This window comes from Parathielavia appendiculata, assembly GCF_033297405.1.
Source record: "Parathielavia appendiculata strain CBS 731.68 unplaced genomic scaffold N657scaffold_10, whole genome shotgun sequence".
Classification (NCBI taxonomy): Eukaryota; Fungi; Ascomycota; class Sordariomycetes; order Sordariales; family Chaetomiaceae; genus Parathielavia; species Parathielavia appendiculata.
In genome coordinates, this window is record NW_026944229.1 from 171,115 (window position 1) to 196,299 (window position 25,185).

Genomic DNA, 25,185 nt, shown 5'->3' on the forward strand with positions numbered 1-25,185 from the left:
CAACTGGAAGTACGTCTTTCAGTGGTGTAATCGATTGCCTTGCTGTGTTGCTTGTTTCCTTCTTTTAATAGTTCACTTCATCTTCGTCTACTTTCGTTATCAAGGGACTTGCAATTCAGTTTTTCTACCGTTGGAACGGGGCAAAGGCATGTATTGACGGTGTAGGCGGACAGGTTTGGGGCGGACCTGTATGGATGGACCTGGTTTTCGTACGACAACATTTCACTTCATCTCCTTCTGTATCTTCTACTCCTTTTTGTCATTACTATCTACCGCCGAGGACGACATGATGAGCCACGTGGAGGAACGCCTGTATTTTGTATGCCGATCACTCCCCTGTTTCCCTTCTTGGATCCTGGGCCATATCACGCACTGCCAGGGCGGAAAAGGCAAGATGAACACCATCATGTGGGCGGTGGCAATCGTTCTGCTTCTACGTCCTTTTTCCAGTCCTCAACATAACTTTACAGTCACGTCAGGTCTCATGTTACAAGGCGTCTGTCGAAAAATTTCAGAGGTGAAGAGAAAAGAAAGGAGTTAGACGACATTACGTCATCAGGCACGGAAAGTGAAAAAAGGGGGGGCGGCGGCGGCGTTTACTGGGGATTGGTCTGTTTAGGAACGGCTGGTTTTAAAGGGGACGGCCCGCCAGAGACATGTCTTACTTTTCGTTTATTGGCCTAGAAATACGAGACAAGACTCATATGGGACGAAGGATGGACAATGAGGAATGATCGGTTCGCTCGCATAGAGCACGGACGAAGGCCAATCGGCGCCCAGATCAGGTGTCCATCCGAACAGGACATCGAATAGGGGGTGTGGATGGCAAGCAGAAAGCAATATAACAAGCAGAGGCAAGCTTGGAGAGCGTTCGCACTGGCGAGATGATGACAGACTGGTCAGGGGAGAGCGGATTTCCCGCCAGTTGGAAACAACCGTAATTCATGAAAGGGCATGTTTCTTCAAATTGGACTTCATCGTCGCTCGTGGGCCACGAGCCCATTGGCAGCCACGACCCACCAGTTGTCTCTCTCATAGCCGCTGGAGACGACAACACCCCCTGCTGCCAGCACGTCCTGTTCGAGCTCACCTTTGCGGTAGAGGTGATAGTAGCGCTGGAAAACGGGGTCGGTGTGGCTCGGCGCTACTCCTGGTTCGGGAGCGGCCGCAGTAGCTGGTGTAGGCGGTGCCTCACCGCTCTTATCAGCGGCGCTCGCTTCACCGGTGCCTTCTCCTTTGACGCCCTTTGGCGGCTTCTGCTGCTTCTGCTGTGACTTCAAGACCCACGGCACCAAGAGATCCTGCTCGCCGCCCTCGTCCCACCCGCGTCGGCTGGTGCCTTGCTCCAAGGCCCAAACATAAACCAGGGCCTGGCCCCCGGTCCGGCCAGCCTCTCCAAGCTTGACACATCGCAGCAGCTGCCGAATCGCGTCTTGCCGCCTTGCCCGCGTCGACATGTGGTGGATGACGGCCACGCAGATGACGAAGTCGGCGGAATGCTCGCGGAAGGGCAGCGAAAGCCCATCGGCCACGAGTACGTCAGTGGCCACCGCTGCTCCACGGGCTTCCCCTCCTGTTCCTGCTGCAGCCGCACCCGCCTGCCGATTCTGGAGTTCCTTGCAGCGACTCCTGGCAAGTGCGACGAGCGAGGCGCTCCTGTCAGAGCCCACCATCAAAATCTCTGGGTTTACGCCCAGATACTTGCCGTTGCCGCATCCCACGTCAAACCCGACAGCCCCGGGTGGCTGGGCGCGGAGAAACGACCCCACGGCAGGCCAGGGTTTGTAGCGGGTGGCTGAGAAGTGTGGTGCAATGGCCTCGTAGACGCAATGAACATGAGTGCGCTCGTAGGCTTCGGCCTCGGCCTCAGCCGCTGCTGGCTCTGTCTCTGTCTCGGCACCGGCGGCTGTTAGTTTGGCAACCGCATCAGCCGCCGACGAGGATGGCAGGGCCGATGGCGCAGTCGAAGATATGGCCATCCGAAGGTACAAGATTGACGGGGCTCAGCTGCTAATTCAGGAAACGGCCACGGTGATGTCCTGTTCCTGCTGCTGCCCAATCTGGCGCGTCGCTCAACAGGGTGACCAGGTTCACCCCACGTCCCTTGGAAGGTCCTGATCGTCTGATCGGGCCTGCAGATTTCCACCCAAAACTGGGTCACACTTGTCGAGTTTGGCCGAGAGGACAGGATTTTCTGGTTTAATGGTGTGCTCCCTGTTGGTAGTGATTTATCTTGACCGCCTGTTCCCACGTCAGCGCATGAAAGGTCTGAGAAAAGCAAAGGCGCGGTATGTGGCGGTCGAGAAGAACAGGAACCAAGGACTCCCACGACTTGTATGAATGCATAGTACCAAGACCATGTGGGTGTATGCGTGTGGGAGTCGAGCGCATGCAGAGACAAGGGCCAGCGAGGCATGAGACAGATGAACTTGCACCATCGGCGACGGGCGCGGAAAGCGGAAGATGCTGCGACATGATGCTGCCAACTGGAGGGGTAGAAGCACGACTCCGAAACAGACGTATCGGTTCGGGTACATCTGCCTGGGGGCCGCAAATGAGGGATTAGGCAGGGAAAGCAAAAGACAGGATCAGGCGAACGGAAACAAAAGGAAACAATGAAATGCACGTGTACAGACGTTGCTTACTCGGTGAGTCGGTCCAACTCGGGCAGTTCGGGCAAGCAAACGCGCGAAAGGATGCCGAGGCAAGGCTTAGTTGTCAAACTTGAACCCGAAAGGCGATTTGGAGGTCGGAGCCGGTGACCCTTGATTGATCTGTGGTGGTTGGAGTCGGGATATGGAGAAAGTCGGTTGATGGAAAACAAGGGCAGCGATGTTGATGTGCCAGCGTAGTGGTGCATGGTGGTGGGGTTCTCAACTCACCAAGGAAGGAGCGGAAATTACTCCGTACGACAGTGACTAAGGTACCCAAGTCGACCTGAGTCCTGAAACTACTCTACGTCCATGTGCATAAAAATGATATGGTACAATAAATGTCCGAAACCTCAGTCAACCTGCCTCTCGGCACCCTTGTTTATTCCTCTGCGATCTTGCAGATGACAAGTTCGTCGACAGAAGCAACCATCCACTGCAAGTGTCAAACCTCCTATCTCGAAAGGACTCGCGACACCATGATGTGGTACTTTGCTGGTTTTCTGCCGCGACCGAGTCGGAGATCCGGGGATCTGGGCCGTCTGAACCTGGTGCCTTGGCAGTGATTATGCATGATGGCACACTTCCAGTCCGATTGTGCCTGGATGCCCGACACCAGTCGACCGACCTACCAGGTACTGATCGTGTCACTCTGCACTTCCTAACCCAACTCTGTACGAGCGTCTTAATCCGGCGACGGCGGGGGGTGAACCAAAATGGGTGGGCACACAGGCACAGAAGCATCTGGTTGGCTGCTCACGCATTGGATCACATTTCTCCGAGCCCAATGCCATTGTCTGCCCTTCTGAAACATCGGGGCACGTCACATCTCTGGCTGATTGACTGCCTACCCATCCGTTGCCAGATTCGAAGACAACAAAAACCTGGCTCTGATGCTTCAGCCTTGCCGGAGCCCAACCCGTCCCGTCAACCCACGAACTCAGCAGCCTACCCATCCGAGCCTTACCGCTTGCCAGTGTTGAGCGGGTTCTGCGCGTCGTACACATCATTGGTGATGACCTCGGGGTACACGACGCCGCCCTGCCGCAGCGCCTCCTCCATCACCTCCATGATGACGACGCTCTCGCTCCACGGCAGGCCCTTGCTCTCCTTTTGCCCATCCCGCAGGCAGCGCGCGCACTCGTCGGCCTCCCAGAACATGCCTTGGCCCCAGCCGCTCTCGTCCTTGGGGATCGGGCAGTCGACCACCTCGGCACCGCCCCCCTTCTTAATGACCTTGTACTGCAGCGGGCAGTACGCGGGGTGCATGACCTGGATCTCGCCCGCGGAACCCTGGATGCGGATGGCGGCGCCGCTTTGCCCGTCCACGTCGCTGGCCACGCGCAGCGACGTCATGGCGATGCCCTGGCTTCTGTGCTTGGGGAACTGCACAATGACGGTAGTCGCCTCGTCGGCGCCGGTGTGGTACTTGTTCACGGCCGCCACGACGGTAGGTGCCTCCTTCTCCTCCTCGGGCTGAACATGGTACAGCGTCTGGAACACCCAGGTCAGGGAGTAGATACCCAGATCCAAGAGGGCGCCGCCGGCCAGGGCGGGGTTGACCATGCGGTGCGAGTCGTCGAATTTCACCTTGCCGTCGGGCATATCATTGCCAAGCGACAGGTCGGCTGTTGGAGCGCAGGAGTTAGCAATGTCTACGACGTTGCGAGAAAAGGGTGTGTGTGGCCTCACCAATGGTACGGTAGACATTGCCAATCGCTCCGTCCGCGATCAGCTTCCTGACCTGAATGCTCAAGGGGAAGTAGCGTGTCCACACGGCCTCCATGAAGAAGACGCCTTTTTCGCGAGCCATCTCGACCAGCTTGCGCGCTTGGGACGCCGTCACCGTCAGGGCCTTCTCGCAGAGCACATTCTTGCCGGCCTCGAGGGCCAGCATGGCGTTCTGGAAGTGGTGGCTGTGGGGCGTGGCGACATAGATGATGTCGACGTCGGGGTCGGCCACCAGCTCGTGGTAAGAGCCGTAGGCTTTGGCGGAACTCGGCGCCTTGACCTTCTGGATGAACTCGGCGGCCCTGTCCTTGGAGCTGGACGAGGATACGGCAACGACCTCGTGGCGCACGTCGTGAACATTGCGAATCGCCGGGTCGGCGAGGAGGTCCTTGGTGAAGACTTGTTGTACAGGCCTAAGTAAGCATGGGCCAGCGAGAAAGCGACAGAGGAGTTGGAGCATCCTCACCTTCGGCGATCCACCCCGTTGCCATGATACCCCACCTCACCGTGTACGGAGTTGACGACGCCATGGCTGTTGTTTTGCAAGTGGCTGATGTTTATCTCTCGCTATCGGGCTGTTTGGGTGAGGGACAGAACCAGGAACGACCGAGGGAGCGCAGGAGATTTTAACCTTCTGTCAGGCCTCTAAAAAGGACCGACAGCAATCGCATCTTGTCCCCGACAATTGCCCCTCTATTGGGTTTCATGGCGGGGCAGCGCCGGCGTTGCGGGTAATTTGCCGGAACATGGCTGACCAAAATGACGGGGAGTCACCCTTGAATCTCCAGCTTATTTCACGCTAAAACAGCTTGGTATGGGGCCACTGTAGCACCACACAGCGAATCAGAGAACGAAGTGCATTGTTGGTTGCCCGGCCTTGGCTCCGAGAACCCGGGACGAGCTTCCCCGGGGACAGATTGGCGTTGCTGAGAGAGAAGACGTCATTTAAAGCGTGAACAGTTCCTGTGTAGCTCGACTCGATATCATTTGTCAGTTCACACATGTACAATGAGCTCGCTTCTCTGAGAAGATAATGTTGATGAGACAGGATGCCTGAGAGATTTTTCATTAGTCAAAAAACGCGGCTTTTATTAGGCTTTGAAGTAGAGTTCAACAACCTCAAACTCCTTTGAGCTAACAGTTACCTAACCCCTCATCGCTCCACCTCCAACCTTCAACAGAGCAATGCATTTCATACGGCGGGGATGGCTTTCTCCCGGACTACCCATCCCCGTCTTGCCTTGTACCCAACACCAGTTCGTGACTAACTCCCTTCATCACAGCCTGAATGGATCAACTCGAGCCAGAATGGCAACCCATCAGCCCACCGCGGCAATGCCGCCCATGATGTACGGCACCGCCTGGAAGAAGGAGCGTACCGCCGACCTCGTCTACGAGGCCATCAAGGCCGGCTTCCGCGGAATTGACACGGCCGCTATGAAGAAGCATTACGATGAGGCCCTCGCAGGCGAGGGCATCCGCCGCGCCATCCGCGAGGGCCTCGTCTCGCGGAGAGACCTTTTTGTATGTCTTCTCATTCAGATACATCTTTCATCCGTCCTGACCGAATACTAAACGATAACAGATCCAAACGAAATTCACGCCCCTTGACCCCACTTCTCCTTATTCCATGTCCGACCCAATCCCGACGCAGATACGTACGTAAAAACCCGCCCTTGAATAACCTCTTTCAGCTCCCTGCGGACCCGTCATCGCCCTCGAAAAAGCTTACCTATCCACCCAAAATATGTCCTGGACCCGTAGACCCTCAGTAGCTAACATGCCGGAACCAGACTCCTCCATCACCTCTTCCCTCACCAACCTCTCCACGCCAGACCACTCCCCCCCCTACCTCGACGCCCTCGTCATGCACTCCCCCTTCCCCTCCATTCCCCAGACCCTCGAAGCCTGGTCCGCCCTCCAGTCCTACCTCCCCGACTCCCCGGACCCGTCCCGCCGAGGCAAGATCTTCCGCCTCGGCATCTCCAACGTCACCCTACCCGTCCTCCATGCCCTGTCCTCTTCCCACCCGGCTGCACCCCCCACAATCGTGCAGAACCGGTTCCGCGCCGCAGAACGCAACTGGGATCGCGACGTGCGCGCTTGGTGCTCCTCCCAGCAGGGTGCGGATGTGAAATACCAGGGGTTCTGGACCCTGACGGGGAACGTCGCGACGTGGCAGCGCGAGGGCGGGTTCGTGCAGGAACTGGCGGAAAAGGCCGGGATTTCGAAGGCCGCGGCGTGGTATGTGCTGCTTGTGGAGGCAGGGGTGGTGGTGTTGAATGGGACGGGGGACAGGGGCCATATGAAGGAGGATTTGGATGCCTGGGGCAGGGTGAAGGAGTGGAGGAGGTCGGAGGCGGAAGGGGAGGAGGGTTGGGAGTGGTGTTGGGAGCGGTTCAAGGGGTTGATTGGGGACTGAGATCAGTATGAGCTGAGGTAGTGCGGCTTATGGGGCCTGGGGCGGTGTGTTAGATGGGATTGAGGTAGGCTGCATGGAGGACCTGGGGTTTGTTGTCGGTTCCAAGGTTGAGCAACTGGAACTCCTCGGCCAGTACCCCGCAGAAGCAGAGCAATCACGCCGAAGACTGTGGAATAATATCCGCCGTACGAGCGGGGAGATGCTGAGACGGAACCCGATCATGCGTCATGAAGCGGGAATGGGATGGGCAATTGAACAAACCCCAGGTTCTCTCCAGTCGTGGAGGAGGACGAACATAAGACGGGATTCATGGAAACAGCAGGCCAAGCAAACATGCACCAAAATAAACATGCAGCAGCACAACAAAGCGGGGATACCGTTTTGACTGCCGTTTCATGGTCTCGTGAGTCTAACCCTGACCCCAATCTAACATGATCGTGTGCCACGTTCCGGACCGCCGATCCCCGCTCTCAGTGTTGCCAGCGCCGTTGCCAAACCTGATGTGCCCTCGATAACCCGTTCAGAGAATCGTACAGGAAGAAAGTTAGAAAGTCATGGCTGCCTCGTCGGGCAAGCCTGCGAGTGAACAGAAGGGTATAAGTGTCACCAAATATGTACAAGAGAAGCAGAACGAAAATGAAGCGGATAGCAGAAGATCATGGCTCTTCAAATCCGTCCAGTGTGCGAAATAACCAGAGGCTGGAAAAAATCCTTCTCGGTTGTTGGTATGATATGTGACTCCCGCGGAAAGATGTTGCTATCAATGAAAATCACCTATAGCGCTTCGCTCAAGCGCCATAAGCAAAGGTGTTGCCGTAGGTGCTGAGCGAGTTGCCCTTGACCAGGAAGCCGTCCGAGACCATGAAGTACGAGTACCGCTCAACAAAGGAATACGTCGCGTTGTTCTCGATCTGGTCGATGACCGTCTCGAGCTGCGCGTTGATCTGGTCGTCGGTGCCCCCAAAGGCGAATTCAGTGATCCAGACTGGTTTGTTGAAGGCGCTGTGGACATTGCGCAGGTGAGAGAGGAACGTGTTGGTGTCGACACCGTAGATATGGATGTTAACAAAATCCACGGCGCACTTTCCATCACAGGCATCGAAAAACTGCTTCAAGTACGAAATGCCCTGGCCATCGGCCCCGCTGTTGGTGATGGCGGGAGAGCCGATGAGAGCCTTGCCCGAGAAGGGGTTCATGAGCTCAATATGCTTCGCCGCAGCAACCGACGGCGACAGGTTGGCCTGCTCAGGAAGGTCGGGCTCGTTGAAGCTGAGCAAGCACCGAGATCCACCATCAATGGCCTTTTGAGCGTTGGCGGGCCAAGTTTCGGCGAAGTTGAGCTTGAGACCCCACAGCATGGGGCAGAACTCAAGGTCGGTGCCAGAGTCGTCGTATTGCCCCCAGTTGTAGGCCCATGAGACCTTGGTACCAGAGTTGAGGAAGGACTGCAGCAACGCCGGGTTGTTGTATGCGAGGCCACGCTTGGCGGTGCCAGTAGTGGTTCCGCCGTTACCGCTGCCGGTGTCGTCGCCGGTGTTTCCGTTGCCCGTATCAACAGCAGCCGAGGTAGGAACTGCCTCAACAGTTGACGAGGGAGCAGGCGCCTCCGGAGCAGGTGCCTCTGAAGTAGGAGCCGGGGTGTTGACAACCTCAGGCGTGGTGCTAATGCTGGTAGACGAAGGCACGTCCTCGACGGCCGGCGGGTTGCTCTGTTCGGGTGCAGAACTGGCAGAGACCTCGACGGCGGCGGAGACGGTAGAAGACTCCGGAGACGCAGAAGTTGATGTCGTGCTGCTCTCGGAGCTGGATGTGGTCTTGACTTTGCGAGAATGGGTGTAAAACACCTTAGACTTGGTGTTGGTGTCGTCGCCGGTGACAGTGACCGTGACCCAATCCGTGACAGTCACCATCTCGGTAACAAGGGCCCTCTTCTGGTGCGCATGCTGGAGACCATGCTTGTGAGGGCTAGCGGCGGCCTGACCGACAATGCTGGCAGCGGCCAGTGCGACAAGGGCCTTGGAGAACATCTTGTTAGGGTATTGAGAGTCTACTGTACCGGTGTTGTCGTGGGAATTGGCTGATCTGGTTGATGTTGGCGGGGGATCGATGCAATCCTTAGGCCCCTGTGAATGAAGGATGACTTGAGTCGACGTCCGGTCGTTTTCTCTAGGTGAGATGTGTTTCGCTAGACTGTGAGGGTTGGAAAGGAGCGAAACAATGTGAAAGGATGCCAGCACGACAAGTCGTGAAAGGAATGATAGGACGTATCGTCGAACACGTGCTGCTTGCTCCAGGCCACAGTGGGTGAATGAAGTCGAGTTTGCGGAACCGAGTGGGCGTCGCCGTGGTTGTGTCGCTGTCTGTCAAAGACGCAGTAGGAGTGATGCGAGTTTGAAGTGGGACAGTGACCGCAGCCGTAACCAGAGGCGCCAAAGATCGGTAGTTGAACGACGGTTGATGCTGGCAACCAGTCGAGGCGAAAAGAGAAAAACAAATGCTGTGGAAAGGAATGCAAAAGCCCAGGACCGTGGGTGAGGTGGGAGAGAAACCGGGATCGAGCAGGCACCGAGGGAGTGGGTTATAAAACGGCTGGAAAGAGCCGGGATGCTCGGGTTCTTGCAAGGGACTTGGAAGGGACGACGAGGGATATCGACAGGGGTATTTTTGACAGAGGGGTTCTCGACCAACATGGGGCGAACATAACCCAGGGTCAATCAACGATTCTGTGCCTGGGACCCGCAGTGTCGGAACTTTTACACCTCGCACACCTGTTCAGAAATACCTCCCACAGATTCAAATGTTAAGTAACATCCCTAAAGTATTCATGCAAATTTGTGCTGCAGCGTTCCGGCGGAGCATTAGATTGGGTTGCCAGCTTCGGATTACAGGTACAAGTACCTATGTTGTTCTTCTGCTATACATGGCCCGGTGAGTGGACAGGGTGTCATGGGACGGAGCTCGGAAGGCGCGCAACCCTGTGAGAGACCTGGCAACACCCGGCCACCACTCTGTCGTCCAGGTTTCGAGAGTTAAAACAAATCGTCCGACCATGGCGCTGAAGCAAGTTGCCGCTCTGGCCACGTAGTGGGGCCGTGTTGGCGGCGTTGATTGCTTGGAGGGGTGAGGGCCAGACACTTAGTGGGGCCCTTGCGACGCCCAACTCCACATTTACCCGCTCTTCGGGCGTGTCGCCAATCGTAAACAATTCCGGTATGCAGGTACGGTGGCTCCTCAAGGCACTCAGCTGCAGGAACGCGGGCACTTTTATCCCGCACACAATTCCAGTTCGGAGGAAGAAAGAAGGATTTGTCCTCGATGTGCAATCATATTTCTACCCTTGTTGGAGAACTCGGTGTTTCTCCGACGAGGTGCCTGGTGGATCCTCTCTTTACCCTCCTTCACTAGTCAGCTGCCATGTTCCTCATCTGAAACATGGCCTCGGGAGGCCCCCCTTCGCAAACTGCAAGTCGTGTGTAACTTATCGAGCGGGAGCTTGTTCGATCAACCAATTTGTCGTCTCATCTCAATTCTTTCTCGCACAGCGTCTACCAACCCCGCACTGTTCATCTGAAGTGCACCCGCGTCCCCATCATAACCCCATTTCTCTGCCCTACGGCAATCTGGACTGCTTGGCTGCGGTCAACGTGGATCCAAGCCGCGTTTGACAGCTCATTGCGGGCCTCGCAAGCGAAATTGCATCCGTCGCCACGGGGTGCGGCGAACACGTCGGCCCTGTCGGAATCCGGATAGAATGCTTGTTTTTGTTTCATCCTGAATATAGCGCTGTCGATCTTGGAGTCAATTTTCAGGTAAAGTTCTTGGATGACAACATTCTGATGACGAGCTTTCACAGCAGCACAAAATTCTTTTCCCGAGGTTGAATAAAAGGATTGCGTAGGCATGCAATGGAAGTTTGCAATGAGGAAGTCGCCTAACGAGCAAGATGCCCCAAGCCTTGCAATACGACCTCTAGCAGCATCCAAACGGGTCTCGGGGTATACCTTCGCTTGCTTGCTTTCAGCCTTTTTCAGGGCTGTTTTACATTTCATTCGTCCTTTGTTCTATTCATCGTCCTTCTCCTTTTCTTGCTCAACCTTTTCCTTCTTGCCCGTTTTCGCTTCCAAAACCTTAATGCCACCCCGATGATGGGCCTGCAACAGTTGCTGGTTCTTCCCTCACCCTGACCCAGTGGCAATTTACGTGCTGGTCAAAAGCTCTGTGTAGGCAACCCACGAGACTTTGCCACCTGCCGCCCATGTTATCCCCTCTTTGGCCGGCGCTGTGACCCAGTGAAGGTGGAGTCGCAGTACGCGCCTGCTTAGGATCTGAGCGGTATCAGGTTGCGGCGTGTAGTTAGCGCCACGGGGGCAACCGACAGCCACAGCCTTACTGTCTCAACTTGGCGCCCTTCTGTTCAAACACCTCTCAAAATGATGAGGAGACGATGCCGTCATGTGTCATTGCGTTGCTGCTTTTGGTCACTCGCGCAAGATACATGAAAACACTTGTCGATAGAGCATGACTGTTCGGTCTGAACGATGCCAAAGGTTTCACCTACCGTACGTCTGGTTATAAAGACGTGCCAATACACAGAGGTTGTCCTTCTCTCCCGATTTCAACGAGCCGTGCACGAAACTACAGTAACAATCTGAATGTACCCTTGGTGGCATGGGCTTTGTCACCTATCAAAAGTAGTCACCAGGCATGCGTTCGGGTCATTTGGGAACGTCTGTTGCAGCCAGTGGTTGTTCGTCGCAGCTTTGTGTCTACGCGTTTTCTGGACGGAAAGGCAACTCTCATTGCTAATAACCATGACAGACTACCGGGTACAGCAGTGGGACCGAAAGTCGCCTTGCTCCCCTGGGAGAGACACAGACACTTTATGTCAGTTTCACGGGACGCCTTTTGGGACCTCGTTTGAAGGCCAGCGAGGTATAGAATGGAGGAATCGACGTCACAACTGCCGCCTCTCTGAGCAACACGGTCTGCATTACCGTACGGAGTAGAATCTGGAGTTGGGATGGGCGGCCGTTCTCTTCATGTCGCTCCATGACCAGCTAGCTACTTCGAACCGTCAGCACCACTCTCTCTCGCTGTCGGTTTCCCTGACAGCCTCGTCTACTGTAGATGTGGAGAGACATGAAGCGAGGGATAATTGAAGTACACTGAGCTAGCAATCACAGGCGATCTCGATGCGACGCTTTGGTTGCTTGTCAACAAATTGCTTTCACCCAGCTGGCGATGTGGTTGTTGCCCGTGCCAGCCTGAAAGCTTGGCTTCCTTCAGTTGCTTTGGTCGGAGAGAAATATTACCCGAAGCTCTTCTAGGGCGTGGCGACGCAACACCGCCTGATTCGCTATTGACAATTCTGTCCCCGCTGTCCAGATATGGGAAGGGCGGATTTGCTGAGCTCGCTGGCGATGTCGTGAGAGACAACTGATTTATTCCGCCCGTTCATCAACGCCATCAGAATCACTTTCACCTCAAGACGGTCGGCCTGCAGGAATCGAGGTCCCGGGGTTCGATTCGCCTGACGGAGTGGGTGAGGAGGGAATTCCCTGGATGAACACTGCCACAGCCCTCTCCACACAGCGGCGCGGGAGGCTTAGCAATTGATGATCGACCGCGCTTGACGGTGTTGACCCTGTTGATGAATTGGAGGTCAAACGTAAATGCTCTGGCGTTTCCCTGACTCCTCACAAGGAAACGAAGTTCACCGTTACTTACAGAACTCCCAACATACGGTGTTGCAGCAAAGCCCAGGATGCAAGCGCTACCAAACTCTGGCCCTACGGGCTACGCCCAACCTAGAGCAGCATTGCCGATCCCGTCCCTGGACTACGATGAGGTGGGCCAGGTCGAGTACTCGGCGTACTTCCAAGACCAACAAGATGACTTGGGTTATTTCGCCGGGGAGAGCTCAGAGTCGGGGACCTCGCCTCCTCTGCCCTCACTGGCGCCCTCGTCAGAGACCGTCTCTGACCCGTCTCTGCAGCTCCTCGCGCCGCGACAGCAACATGTTGCGCCGGTGACGGCGCTGACTACTCTTTCCCGCGGAATTGCTAGCTCAGAGGCGCAGGCAGCGGGAAAGCAGAAGCTGGAGAGACGAGGGCACACAAAGAGCCGGAGGGGGTGCTTCAACTGCAAGAGAAGGAGGATCAAGGTGAGTTACTCCGTACATGATAGGATGCGTGCCGAGAAACGTGAGAGTAGGACATGCAGGAACTGAGAAGAAACCCGCGTCGTTAGTGCCAGGAGACGAGACCTGCATGCGGACATTGTGTCAAGCAGGGACTCAAATGCGAGTACCCTGCTCTACCGAGAATTGTGCATCAGGTATGTCTTCCGACTTTCCCGGTATAGTACAGAGGGAGCGCACACCACTAAACTAGTTCCAGCCACAACATCAGATCCCCCTCTTCAGTCTCCAAGACATGCGCTTTTTCCAGCATTTCCTCCTCAACTGCTACCCGCATCACCCGATCGGGGCCGAGGAGCTCTGGACGCACGAAATCCCCTGTCTATCCGAAAAGGTGAGTGTCAGAAGGAGCGTCTTTGTACTTATGCGGGTTCCAGACTGAACCCCTCTCGTCACTTCAGTACGAGTACCTAATGCACGCCATCCTCGGCTACTCGGCATCGGAACTCATGGCGACGGACCCGTCCGTCGGGGAGGCGGCCCTGTCGCACCGGCTCAAGGCCATCAAAGCCATCAAGAAATCCCTCTCGGGCGCCACCGCCGCGGCGCCCAGCTCCCCGTCTTCTTGTTCGAGTTCGGCCAGCAATGACAAGGACGTCATGTTCGAGGAGGGCAACGCGCTCATGGCGACGTGCATCGCGCTCACCTACCAATCGGTGCTCCTCGAGGACGGCATGGCCGAGTACCTGACGTTTATCCGGGGCGTCATGATCGTGGCGATCCAGATGTACATCAAAGGGGCTAACATCTTGTTTGGGGACTATTTGGGGGATAAGCAGAAGGAAGCGCTGCAGCCGCACATGGAAGGCTTACCTCTTATTGATGCCGGGTGGACGGAACAGGCGGTCAGGAGTATTGAGGGGCTGAGGGCGCTTGTGGAGGGCGTCGAGGGCCGAGAGGTGGAAAGGAGGTATTGGGAGTTGATTATGGATATTGGGAGGATGCTTTCTGTTAGTTCGTGGAAGGGTAGTGTTCTTTTATCTCTCCCTCTCTTCATATCTCGTCAGTGGCTGACCTTGAGCTCTAGCGTACGTCGCCCTAACGGACTTCTACACGTGGTGGATGATGCTGCCGCACGACAAGTTTCAGTCGCTGGTCGACCCGGGCAACCAGGTGGCCATCCTGCTCGCGACGCACTGGATCTCGCTGGAGCAGATCATGGCGACCATCGGCGAAGCCGAGCTCAAGGCGGCAGCCAAGTTGCCGGCGCCGGCGCAGCCTGGGCGCGCGAGCACAGGTAACTTGGGGCATTTGGGGTGGCTCCGATATCTGAACGCGCAGGTGGACGCAGAGCACCACGCATATAACCAGTGGCCCATGTGGGTGGAGGAGCAACGGAAGCGGGACCGGGGCTGCTTTGGCAGGACTATCTTTTAGTGCTTTGGCAAGTGTGAGTTGTCTCGCGCGGGTGTTTGCTTGTTTGGTTGTCCTCTCTTTTCGGTTTGACTCTCATGCCACTAGACTCCAATGCAATAAAACTGAACGACCTGCATAACCAGGCGTCGTTTTGCTCGTACGTTGGCCCTGTTCTCCCAGATTGTCCGGCTGAAACTCGACCCATATGCTCCCCGTAGCGACCGGTCTCAGGGTGTGGCCCCCTTTCTGGCGCCAGTACGAACCACACGAGCCTCATTCATCAGTGTCATCGTCCGTGATGCCCCGCGGAAAGCCTGTGGCTGTACTGACCCACTTGCTGAATCCCGCCATGTGGCTCTGCTGGGATAATAATGGGGGCCCTGCCGTGAAACCCACCGCCGTATTTCGCATTACCGGCTTGTGGGTTTTTCAAGAAGTGCCAAGACACAGATCAGCAACCGTATCGATCGCGTTGTGAAGTGATTGGATGGAATATTGAGGGGACGTAACCTCGATTAACACCATGTCCGAGGCGGTGCATTAGTCAATGATCGGGCCCGGTATGTATGTATGTGGTCAATAAGATATATAGCTCCAAACCCGGCGTTCCATCGTGATCCTCCAGGTCAATAACCTCGTTCATACCTGCGGTTCAGCAAATCAACAGCCAACGAACCTATGACGACCTACCTGTCCCGGTCCTCCATGGGGTCCATCCCTCCGAGCTACAGCTACAACCCCCAGGACGTCGAGCTCTCCCGCTTCGACAGCCCTTCGCCCTCTTCTTCCACTACATTTAGCGACCCACCTTCCTACAGTGAAGCAGCTTCCTCGTTCCACCCCACAACCCACCTCCAGATCGAAACCGCGGGAAAGTCATGGTGCTCCCTGCCGTTGCCGCTCAGTCCGGAGCCGATCCCGGTCTTTGCCCTGCACCCTGAGGATTCCAGCTCCTCGGTCGCCTCCCAGTCCACCCCCAAATACACGTCCATCCGCCCGGAGCGTTCCTCGGGGAGTTGTTACCTCGTCGCCTCCGACATAACCCAAACCCCGTCCGACAACGACCTGCTCCCAGTTCTCGCAACAACAACCTACCGCTTCGGTCCCAACCGCCCACCCCGCGTGCGCCTCTACTCTCCCCACTCACCGGGTCTCTCAACATCGGTCTTGGAAGCAATCCTCTTCCCAACCAAGTCCAAACACCACACTCCTGGCGACGTCGACGACTCCCCCACGCCCGAGGAGGCAGACCAAGTCCAGCCGTGGGACGAGTTCCACATCAACTCCCTCGGCTTGTTCACCCGCGCCGTCACCTTCCGCACCCGGCTGGGCACCTTTGAGTGGCGGTACGCCTCGCGCCGCGAACGCCACGCCCTCTCGCGCGCCCTCGGCGGCCAGGACATCATCTCCAGCCTGCTGGTCTTGGAACGGGTAACCCGCGTCGCGCGCGCCCAAAACTTGCCCACATCATCATCATCGCGGCGAACATCCCTCTTCCATCAAAACAATAAGAAAGACTATGACGAAACCATTCGCACGACGATCGCGCACTTTATCCGCGGCGCGAGCACCCGCACGCCGGGCACGAGCGTCCGCGACGCCGGCAACGGCGGCAGGCTTGTCATGGACCTGCGGCTGTGGGAAGATAATAGTATGCCACCCCAAGCTGGGGAGGACGGGAACGCTGAAGGCGGCGTGTCGAAGCTGGACCGCGAGATGGCGGGCGTGTTGGTCGTCGCGACATGTCTGGTCATGCTGAAGCGGGAGGTGGATCGCAGGCGGGCACAGCAGGCTGCTATCCTCGCTGGGGCCGTTGGCGGGGGAGGCTCGTGAGATTTCTCTTTTACTCTCTTTGTTTGGGAGGTTGCTTGAGAGTTTAATTTCGTGGTTCCCATTGTGTACATCTAGGGGAAAGCGACGAAAGCGACGGGATCAGGTTCAGCCCAGGGGTTTTTGCTTTCTTTTTTTTCTCTTCCTTTCCCTCCTGATTCTTTTCCCTTCCTGTTTCTTTTACCTTTCTTACTGGCCTGTCAAGATCGCTAGACCGTGGTTCATAGGAATGTACTGGATCGTATCTGAGAGGCATTGTTTCACAGTTGGGTAACCGTATGGTCCCGTTCTCTGCGTTACTTGACAAGACGCACCTTTTGCTTCCCGTCGCTCGTTGAAGAGAGTGTGGTGACAAGAACAAAATAGGGCATAACTACTCCGTAAACCCAATTAACAAGATTCCCCAACCTGTGCATTTCTTCTTGTGTGCCCCTTACGGGCACTTACGGGCAAGGCGTAAGGCGGGCCGGCCCGCTGCCTCAACCTCCTGGCCTGATCCTACCAAGACATATGTGCACACTGCAGGCGGCCAACGCTACTATGAAATCTGCTGACTGCTCAGCAGATACAGCAGGGACCACTATTTCCATTAACTGCGCATGCAATTGCCAGGGCATCACGTCTGTTGTTGCTTTCTGTCATTTGCAAAACATTGTATAACGTATGTCGTTGAATAAACGTGACTTATTCCCTGCCTAGACTCCTCTAAGGTACCGAAACCATCCGGATCTGAACACATGGACCTCTAATACTGCTCAAAAGACAGCCGCCACAAAACCGGCAATATCATGCAGGACCACCTTGAAGCAACTGCTTGCGTTTTCGAGAACTGCGCAGCCATGGCAGCTTCGGAAACTCAACCGACCTAACCGAAGCGACCAAAAAGCAAATCCCGTACCACAACTCCAGACGGGGCCGGAAGCGCAGTCGCCGAAGCCGAGAGGAATAGGATGCAACCCGTAACATCCCGCGTAAAAAGCCTTCGCAAAACCGAAAGCCATCCCCTTGTGTTGGTAACCATGCCTGTCCCGGTGTATGATCTGTCACCTTTCCGTCCCAGGTATCACTAGGAGTCGCCGTCCCCTGTCCCCTCTATGCGCCCTAAAGACAAAAATGGTGAAAAGGCGTTGACCCATAGTTAACCGTCAATGTAGCCGACAACGCCAACCCCGACTCGCCCAATATTTAAACCCCTCCCCTCCAGACCCTAATCCCATCCCCAATGCATTCGTAATCGTACACGGCGGTGTCGGACCAGCAATTGCTCACGAGTTTCTATCGACCGTCTTCTGCGGCTTGTAGTTGGGCAGCTCATCAAACCATGAAATGTCCTCCTTGTATTGGTAGGCGTGGAACTCGATGCCATATGGCTTCGGCTCGATCGCGTACAGCATGCCAAGCGGCAGGTCGAGATCCGCAATGTCGTCTCGCGTGAGGTCCATGAAATAGGCCATCAAGACCCTGCAGACGGACCGGTGTCCGATGATGAGCACGTGGTCCGTGATGCGCTCAATCTCCCGCACCATGTCCCGCAGCCGGCTGATCACCTGGAGGTAGCCTTCTCCTCCCACGCCGGGATAGATGTACTGAAGCTTGTCTTTTGCCCGCTTCGCGTACTCCTCCGGGTATTTCGCCGCAATCTCGTCATATGTCATGCCCTCGAAATCGCCGGCATTCAGCTCGTTCAGCATCTCCCAGGCCTTGACGTCGTAGTCGTCATCTGCCTCAAAGTATTCCGCCGTCTCAATGCTGCGCTTGAGCATCGACGTCCAGACGCAGAAATTCTTGTCGTCTAGTTCCTGATTCAGCTCCGGGTACGGTGGCGTATTATCGCCGGGCTTCGGCGGGAAATGTGACTCGGCAATCTTGTTTTTTTGGTGGATGAGCCACTCCTTTCGCTTGTAAGTGATGAAGTTATACAGTGCTTGGCCGTAGGAATGGCCGCGCTCTGTGAGTTCCGAATTGCCGCCTAACTTGTGTATCCGGTTGTCCTCACTCTGGCCGTGGCGGGTGATCCAGATCTGCCTCGGCGACAGATTGAATGTGGTAAGATACGAGACGATGCCGCCACTTAGAAATCCTCTGAGACGGTGTTGGACGATTTTCCTGCCCACATCAATCATCTGCGGCCGTCAGTACGCGACTCACGTTCTCCGTTCGAGGCCATAACGAACCTGGATGTACTGTAAATCGTTGTCCTCTTCCCACTGGCCCAGCGGCTCATACGCGCTCTCATATGCCTTGACTCGTTGCTTGAAATCTTCCAAGGCCTTGTAGGGATCCTGACCCTTGTAATCAGGTCCAAAAAGTTTTAGGCGCATGTTTGCCTCGAGAAGCTGCAAATACTTTAATTGACGTCCCGAAGAGCAAAGCAATCGGATCCATTACTAACATTCTGATCATGGCATACGCTCTCGATGAAGAGAATGCCCAGCTTTGGCTCCCTCGCTTTGATCCTCTGCACAAGCAGTTGCCGTCGTTTGATGGTGCTGTTGGTGGCATCCAAGATTCCCACGGCGCCGCCCTGGTGCAGAAGGTATGTAAGGAGCTCATCAAGTGTGTCTAGAGCGACCTGCTCGCGGAGTTTGGCCGCGGCTTCGTTTTTAGGATCGAAGAACTTGGCCGACTGGTCCATCTTTGGGCAATGCGTCGAGGTAGTCGCCGGAGTGTTGAGGTCTAGCTTGGTTGGCTCCTCCACGACAATGTCGGGGCCTTTTGCGCCTTTTGACAGAATGGTCGCCGCTTGGCTAGGCACATCGGTCCTGTTGGCCACTGAAGTCGGAGAAGTGTCGGCGGGATTAGCCACGCCAGCAGCAAGGCGCCTGCGGTTTCCCACGTTGAAGATTCTGGTATTGTGCTGCTGCCACGACAGGTAGCGGTGTATCTTCTTGGTAATGTACGATTTGCCTCTGGCTGGCAGGCCGACCATGATGATGACCAACTTGGCGGCCACGTCTCTGTCGGGAATACGGCCATCGGGAGACGCCCTCGAACGGGTCATTCCCGGGATGTTGAGTGTGGTCGCATGCGGGCGGACCCTCGGTGTTTGACTCCCGGAATTTTGTCTAACAGGTGGACTGTACAATTTGTTAGCCACGGTGACACAACAATGGTTGACGTGGACCTGTATTCCCATCAACCATGGAAACACACGAATCGGGAATTAAAGGCCCGAGAATTGCTGGGCAGTCAACTCACATCCGGGGTGATGTAGGCGCCGTGGAGGATATGCTGCGGGAATAGGGCGAGTCGTATGGAGGGCCATTTTGGGGATGCGGCGTCGCGGAGTCAGCGGCTTTCAGAGTGTTCAGCGCCTTTGTCAATGCTGGAGCGCCGGGCGGGGGCAATGGGCCATGCGCATGGCCGCCATCCAAGCGATGATCATCTTCCCTGGCTTTGATCGCGGGTGACGTGGGTGCCGACAATGCCGAACCCATCAAATGGCTCATAGCAAGCTTCCGCAGTGATGGTGCTTGCGACTGCGGTGCGCCGGCCGTGTCTTGATCGAAAACTTCGAGATCAGCCGTGGTGTCGGTGTTGTAAGGACAACCTCGTGTGCGAAAAAGAGAGACAATTGATATCTTATATATGGAAAGAGGTTGGAAACGTCTGTTTCGGAGACAGTGTTTCTTTCTGTCAAGAAGGGAGCCGAACGTTGTGACATGGAAGGAGGGGCGGTTCGGCGAATAAAAGCCCCAACGTCCTCCCCGTAAGGATTAAGAGACTTGTAATGTTGCGATGTGATGTGACTTTTACAAGGATGCGGAGTGGGGTGTAGCTGGATACATGCGTTAGCAAATCAGCTAATGAAAGCGATCCACAAGGGGTGCGACGCGCCCGAACTGATGGATCTACAGTGGGATGTCGGAACGTTCGGTCTGACAGCCGCCGGAGGGTTTCAAGAGGCAATCAACTCGGGCTGGGGCAATCGAGTTGGGTTGCAATTGCAATGGATCGCCATCATCGCGTATAGAAGGTGTAGTGGAAAGTGCCACTCTCACACAATTACACGGTCTGCACAGATTGTGCCTCGTCGAGCGTGTACTCGCTCTTCCGAGATGCGTAGCCTGTCGCACTGGGCCGGCGTAGGCGATCAGGGCCAGCCGCCCGAAGTCCGGAGACCACAGCTTTCTGATCTCATGCGCAACGGGGGTTGTACCACAAGTAAAGTTCAAGTTGGACAACAAGATGACGTAACCGGATTCGCGCTGTATGTACGACATGGGGGGTGACTCAACAATCACTGTGCCCTGCTGCCGTCGAGTCGGGGCTGCGCTGCATTGTTGGGCCTTCTGATGCCAAGATCGGCGATATTGGACCTGTCTCGAACATACCAGTTGATGGGCTGATGACAAGTCGCTTGGTGTTGGACTCGGTAGCACGTCCGAGGCGGTTATATTGCTGGGGTTGGCAGGCGCCTGGTGGTCCTTGGCCCTGGTCTCTGTGGTGTCTGCCATGGAATTCGATGATGGGCCAGCTTTCTCAGCTCAGTCAGTCGGGCGATGACCGGGTGGCAGAGAATCGAAGATTGGGGCTGGAGGTCGCCAATGGATCTTCTAAAAGTGTGGTGGGATGTGCAGGTTGTTAATTGAGCGTGTTCACAGAGTAGCAAAAAGACTCCGTGGGGACTAGTACTACATACTACTGGCACATGAGTATTTCAAGGCCACATCGAACCAGCTTTCTAGTACTCCTTACTCTCGCGCTTCCAATTCCAAAACCAAGCCTATGACAAATATTGCCGAACACACCTGCAAAGTTGGCAATCACAAGAGTATCAACCGATAGGGGCGCTTCCTATTCCGATGGTGCCAAACTACCCTACATCTCGGGGATATCTCATCCCGCAGCCGATGCTCTGCATCATTCATCAGATCCGGAAGGAGATTCTAGGATGTTCAGGCCCGCTGCAAATCGACTTTGCCATATTGAACTGAATGTGGATCCTTGCTCCAAACAGAGAACCGCCGACTTGGCTTTCTTGGTATTTTGGAGAACACCGATCACTGTGATCGGCATCATGACTTGTCAGAGGGCCATTGCACGGACCGACGAACATCGAAATAGGCACTTTACACATTTACTGTGTAGAAATTGGCCTGACAACATTCAGATTATTAGCTCATCCACCTGCTATACACTAAAAGTCGGCCACCTCGCGGAAGTAAGTCAACCGCATCAGCGTTGCGCATACCAGACCGAGATGTCCCCCACACGGAGTGGAGTTCAACCGGCCTATGCCAAGAACGACGGACGTCTTTGTCAAAGCGCACGCTTCGGGAAGCAATCCGTAGCTCCTTTTTGCAGCTGCAGGTTGAATAGGTGGTACCTCCGCTTTGGGTTACGTTACTCAGTGCACTTGACAACATCAAAGCGCTGCCCGGAGGGCATATCGGAGCCACCTGACCTGTCTCATCAAGCAAGCTAAAAGAGATATCTCAAAATTTACATATCTTAGACAGTGTCGCGGCTCGTACCTCCGTTCGATCGGCTACATTGGCCTCAGGTAGGAATGTCGGGTACTCCGTACTTCACTGCCTTATGGACGGCGGTTCTTGCTACAAACTTCTGGAAGGAGGTCAAAAAAGAGCTGACAGGGACGGATGGGTTCGTCGGTCGTTACGAACAAAGAAGACTAAGATTGTCATGGCCAACACAAAAGGACGACCGAAGAACGGAATCCCAACATGCAAACGCCCGAGTCAACACCTGTCCGCTGAAGGCTCGATCCTGCCCTCGCAGTTTCTTGGATGATCAGATTCGGGGGAATATTTCGAAGTTCCATCACGGATATGCAGTGTCCCAGACGCACCCCAGAAAGGTAAGGTAGCGTTGAAACGGTGGGAATGAAGCAGCTAATATCAATGGAAGGTTATGTACGGTCCAATACTTTAGCCAGATGAGAGATGTGCTGCAGTTAGGGAAGCATTCTGGATGGGGTCCGATGCCGCAAGGCCTGAAGGTGTGGATGAAATGCGGGTCATCAGCGCTGTTGGGTAGTTGAACGTGAAATTCGCTTGGCCCTGGCTGCATGGGGCTTGCCAGCCCTGGACCGCGTCAGGGTCACTGCACATGGGCATGGTGGAGACTGTCATTCTTTCAAGGGAATGTGTAATTCTTCGCCGCAACCACACAGCCAAACACGACGGGCAAATGTCGTCGCTTCTGGCTTCCTCCTCATGAGGAACAGAGCCTGTTCTTTCCCACACCTCCGGGCTGCACTTGGTATCCGCAATGGTTTTTTGTTCGGCGTCCGCTCCTTTTGCCTGCAACCATTTCTTTCATTCCCACGCTCGCTCACTCCCTTCCACAGCATCGCACAAGCCCCGCAATCCGGCGACAACAGCTCCTTGAGCATCTACGAATCCCTTCTTTCGCATTACACTCCTCCCGGTCCGGCGCCATCGCATGTTCGTCTCTCTCACGGGCTTGCGCTCCGTCCGGAACCCGACCCTCTGATAGCCGACTGCCCTGCCGCGAACGTTGCTGCTGGCAAGATGGATGAAGATGGCAGGTCTCTCAAGAGATCGCTTGCCGCCCAGGATCCGATTGTTCGGGAGCTTATCCAGGACGAGATTGAGCATGGCGTGCTTATTCCGCTAAAGACGACTCTCGAATTGCGGGATGACTATCAAACAGGCCGCGTCTTGATTACCCGCACGCCGACCAAATCGGCCAATCCAGCCATCCTGTATGTTGGGCCCCGAGCGCTGGAGGGTGCTCTCACCGTTGTTGCTGACAACCCCTCCCCACAGTTTGCTACGCAGTCTGCTACCAGATGAAATCATTAAGGGTGTCCCTCATCTACGCAGATGCGCCAAGCCGTCGGACTTGCCTGCCCACCTCAAGGCGCAATTCATGAACGAATCCCCGCAAAGCCGGCAGATACACACGGGCAAGTCGAACTGGATCTACATAATCGTCGGCCCCGAGAATATGCTCAATCGCGATGAGGTCATCCGAGCGCTGTCCACGGTGGAAGGCATGGAGGAGGAGGTGTTCCTTCGGAGTATCCCAGTCCCGATGGTATCTCCGACATCACAGGTTCAGGCTGCCATGTGGTCGCAGCATTTCTGGCCATCCCTGTACCGGAAGAACAACCCGCTGGGACCGCATCCCTCCATGATCGCCCGCCAGACGGACGAGATTGCAGACGATGCCGCAATTTGGATGGCGCTGGCACACAAGGTAGCCCGGCAGTCCCACGAGGCAGGCTACGGCGAGCCTATGGGCGCCTGCATCATCCAAAGGGGCGAGGGCAAAACAACGGTTGTTGCTCTGTCTGGCGATTGTCGGTGGCGCCACCAAGGGAAGGTTGGATTATGCACTGGGAATCCCATGGCACATGCAGCCATGCGCGCAATCAGCGTCGTGGCGCAAAAGCTCGTCCGAGCTGAAAACAGAAAGACGCAGACCCGGCAGGCCCCCATTCTCGAGTTTGAAGCCTTCCAGGACAGCCCCATTCTCGAAGACGAAAAGAAGGTCTTCGAGTTGGAGCACCCGAACCCCGACGGCTACCTCTGCCACGGGCTTGAGATGTACCTCACTCACGAGCCATGCGTCATGTGCTCGATGGCCATTCTTCACTCGCGCATGGGCAAAATCGTCTTCCGTCATCGTATGCCGCTGACGGGCGGGCTCTGCGCCGAGGATCGCGGCCATGGTCATCCCTCGCTCAAGGGCGCCGATGGCGGCCGCGGGCTCGGCCTGTTCTGGCGCCGCGAGCTGAACTGGAGCATGGTCGCCTGGGAGTGGGAGTCGAGCGGCTGCTTGAAACCACTCCGGGTGGACAAGGCGATCCATGCCTAGATGGTCTTGCGACTGGGCCAGCCTCGGTGATGGTTGTGTATAGTGTTAGGGATCTCGTGTGCATCATTGCGTTTGATTGGCAAGGCTGAAACTGGAGGAGTTAGGTAGCCCTCTCGTCGGATTGGCATTATGGCGCAACATTTGTTTTATTTTGAGCAACGGCTTACTCGACGCCGGCGTTAGAAAAGCAGCATCGCGAGCCTGGCGTTCCCGGTCATGTCATGGATTAGTGGGTTTATGGATCATATCCTGTTGAGAGGTGCATAGTAGAGGTTAGATGGCGTTGGAGAGAATCACATGCCAGTTTATGACGGCCAAGCTGGCGAGGTACTCTGGACCGTTCGCCAACCACGTATCAAGGTGCTTCTGAGAGTTGCAGCAGCCATGTCCCATAAACTCTGTTACTCGTTATACATTGCTCCGAGAACGGTTCAACGACGGACTCTGGGCTAACTGGCGCCACTGCGGGCGGATTGGACAGGCTTACCAACCTTGTCATCACCAGCATTCCTTACAGTGACCCCCACGCCATGCCTGCGGGACAGTTACCTTACAGTGCTAACCCTAGAGACGAGTTAACCTAGCCACGGATGTCAGTCACAGCACAAACAAGCTCGCGCCAGCTCTTGGCAGGATGCTTGTGTTCGGAAACCCCGATCGCAAAAAGTATTGATGCGTCTAGTCATGCTTGGCATTCAGCAATATATCAACGTCAAGACGATGCATCTTCGGGTGGAATTAGGCTCACAGCTCGCCTCTGCATCCATCTCGAGGCAACCGTTCATCCGTTTGCACGGTAACCTAGGTACCTCCTATCTTGGTTCTGGCTGAAGTAGCCTGCGGCTTTAGGCTTGTGTGGGTCACTGCAGTCCCCACCACCATCGTCAGTCTGCCCAGTGCCATGAGGTGGCCGCTGATCGATGATTCGACCTCATGTTTCAACTGTTTTTCCCCGACCGACGAGATAAGAAGATCGGTGCGACGTCTCACTGTCCGCAGTCTGACAATCACATTGACACCGGCTTTTCAGTCCGTTTCTGGTCCTCGTTCGATCCCGCAAGATAAATACGTATCGGTGCCGGAATTTCGTCATCCCCGTCTTCCCATGACCACTCGTCACATCCTCGACCCCCCAGTTTTATGATTCGATAACACTGACGAGACTGGTTTTTTCGTTGCAACAGTCT

At 55.6% G+C, this 25,185-nt stretch overlaps 10 protein-coding genes across 10 annotated transcripts; 5 read left to right on the forward strand and 5 right to left on the reverse strand.

The window, feature by feature from the left end:
* Positions 1-59: 59 nt before the first annotated feature.
* On the forward strand, positions 60-757 carry N657DRAFT_97426 (uncharacterized protein). Its single transcript, XM_062797615.1, has one exon. It carries the CDS (start codon positions 191-193, stop codon positions 539-541), a length of 351 nt encoding a protein of 116 aa, XP_062645574.1. The 5' UTR covers positions 60-190; the 3' UTR covers positions 542-757.
* A 217-nt stretch (positions 758-974) lies between these two features.
* N657DRAFT_635291 (S-adenosyl-L-methionine-dependent methyltransferase) lies at positions 975-1,979 on the reverse strand (the record flags this gene model as incomplete). Its single annotated transcript, XM_062791334.1, has 1 exon — positions 975-1,979. The coding sequence occupies one exon, from the start codon at positions 1,977-1,979 to the stop codon at positions 975-977; it is 1,005 nt and encodes a 334-aa protein (XP_062645575.1).
* A 1,258-nt stretch (positions 1,980-3,237) lies between these two features.
* Positions 3,238-5,239, reverse strand: N657DRAFT_97591 (NAD(P)-binding protein). Its single transcript, XM_062797616.1, has 3 exons — positions 4,849-5,239; positions 4,344-4,781; positions 3,238-4,279 (listed from the first exon to the last, which is right to left on the reverse strand). The coding sequence occupies exons 1-3, from the start codon at positions 4,910-4,912 to the stop codon at positions 3,615-3,617; spliced, it is 1,167 nt and encodes a 388-aa protein (XP_062645576.1). The 5' UTR covers positions 4,913-5,239; the 3' UTR covers positions 3,238-3,614.
* Positions 5,240-5,690: 451 nt separating this feature from the next.
* Positions 5,691-6,804, forward strand: N657DRAFT_576565 (Aldo/keto reductase; the record flags this gene model as incomplete). Its single annotated transcript, XM_062789187.1, has 3 exons — positions 5,691-5,906; positions 5,968-6,040; positions 6,176-6,804. The coding sequence occupies 3 exons, from the start codon at positions 5,691-5,693 to the stop codon at positions 6,802-6,804; spliced, it is 918 nt and encodes a 305-aa protein (XP_062645577.1).
* Positions 6,805-7,592: 788 nt separating this feature from the next.
* N657DRAFT_657355 (glycoside hydrolase family 128 protein) lies at positions 7,593-8,831 on the reverse strand (the record flags this gene model as incomplete). The annotated part of the gene is made up of 1 exon (XM_062794803.1): positions 7,593-8,831. The coding sequence occupies one exon, from the start codon at positions 8,829-8,831 to the stop codon at positions 7,593-7,595; it is 1,239 nt and encodes a 412-aa protein (XP_062645578.1).
* Positions 8,832-12,186: 3,355 nt separating this feature from the next.
* On the forward strand, positions 12,187-14,515 carry N657DRAFT_647298 (uncharacterized protein). The gene is made up of 5 exons (XM_062793283.1): positions 12,187-12,967; positions 13,054-13,140; positions 13,203-13,337; positions 13,405-13,969; positions 14,031-14,515. The coding sequence occupies exons 1-5, from the start codon at positions 12,569-12,571 to the stop codon at positions 14,378-14,380; spliced, it is 1,536 nt and encodes a 511-aa protein (XP_062645579.1). The 5' UTR covers positions 12,187-12,568; the 3' UTR covers positions 14,381-14,515.
* Positions 14,516-14,993: 478 nt separating this feature from the next.
* N657DRAFT_647299 (uncharacterized protein) lies at positions 14,994-16,620 on the forward strand. Its single transcript, XM_062793284.1, has one exon. It carries the CDS (start codon positions 15,038-15,040, stop codon positions 16,190-16,192), a length of 1,155 nt encoding a protein of 384 aa, XP_062645580.1. The 5' UTR covers positions 14,994-15,037; the 3' UTR covers positions 16,193-16,620.
* Positions 16,621-17,454: 834 nt separating this feature from the next.
* On the reverse strand, positions 17,455-19,638 carry N657DRAFT_576548 (bifunctional 6-phosphofructo-2-kinase/fructose-2,6-bisphosphate 2-phosphatase; the record flags this gene model as incomplete). Its single annotated transcript, XM_062789185.1, has 4 exons — positions 17,455-18,312; positions 18,364-18,525; positions 18,582-19,266; positions 19,388-19,638. 4 exons carry the CDS (start codon positions 19,636-19,638, stop codon positions 17,455-17,457), a joined length of 1,956 nt encoding a protein of 651 aa, XP_062645581.1.
* A 349-nt stretch (positions 19,639-19,987) lies between these two features.
* N657DRAFT_97894 (uncharacterized protein) lies at positions 19,988-20,865 on the reverse strand. Its single transcript, XM_062797619.1, has one exon. It carries the CDS (start codon positions 20,644-20,646, stop codon positions 20,041-20,043), a length of 606 nt encoding a protein of 201 aa, XP_062645582.1. The 5' UTR covers positions 20,647-20,865; the 3' UTR covers positions 19,988-20,040.
* Positions 20,866-22,686: 1,821 nt separating this feature from the next.
* On the forward strand, positions 22,687-23,998 carry N657DRAFT_576726 (cytidine deaminase-like protein; the record flags this gene model as incomplete). The annotated part of the gene is made up of 2 exons (XM_062789203.1): positions 22,687-22,880; positions 22,945-23,998. The coding sequence occupies 2 exons, from the start codon at positions 22,687-22,689 to the stop codon at positions 23,996-23,998; spliced, it is 1,248 nt and encodes a 415-aa protein (XP_062645583.1).
* Positions 23,999-25,185: the final 1,187 nt, after the last annotated feature.

Excerpts from the sequence above, each read along its gene's own strand:
- N657DRAFT_97426 (XM_062797615.1), top strand. The coding sequence starts at position 191 with ATGGATGGACCTGGTTTTCGTACGACAACATTTCACTTCATCTCCTTC.
- N657DRAFT_97591 (XM_062797616.1), bottom strand. The coding sequence starts at position 4,912 with ATGGCGTCGTCAACTCCGTACACGGTGAGGTGGGGTATCATGGCAACG. Across the intron at positions 4,782-4,848 it reads AACGGGGTGGATCGCCGAAG|TCTTCACCAAGGACCTCCTC; the intron begins GTGAGGATGCTC and ends CTGTACAACAAG. Across the intron at positions 4,280-4,343 it reads CAATGTCTACCGTACCATTG|CCGACCTGTCGCTTGGCAAT; the intron begins GTGAGGCCACAC and ends GCGCTCCAACAG.
- N657DRAFT_647298 (XM_062793283.1), top strand. The coding sequence starts at position 12,569 with ATGCAAGCGCTACCAAACTCTGGCCCTACGGGCTACGCCCAACCTAGA. Across the intron at positions 13,338-13,404 it reads TCCCCTGTCTATCCGAAAAG|TACGAGTACCTAATGCACGC; the intron begins GTGAGTGTCAGA and ends TCGTCACTTCAG. Across the intron at positions 13,970-14,030 it reads TTCTGTTAGTTCGTGGAAGG|CGTACGTCGCCCTAACGGAC; the intron begins GTAGTGTTCTTT and ends CTTGAGCTCTAG.
- N657DRAFT_647299 (XM_062793284.1), top strand. The coding sequence starts at position 15,038 with ATGACGACCTACCTGTCCCGGTCCTCCATGGGGTCCATCCCTCCGAGC.
- N657DRAFT_97894 (XM_062797619.1), bottom strand. The coding sequence starts at position 20,646 with ATGGCAGACACCACAGAGACCAGGGCCAAGGACCACCAGGCGCCTGCC.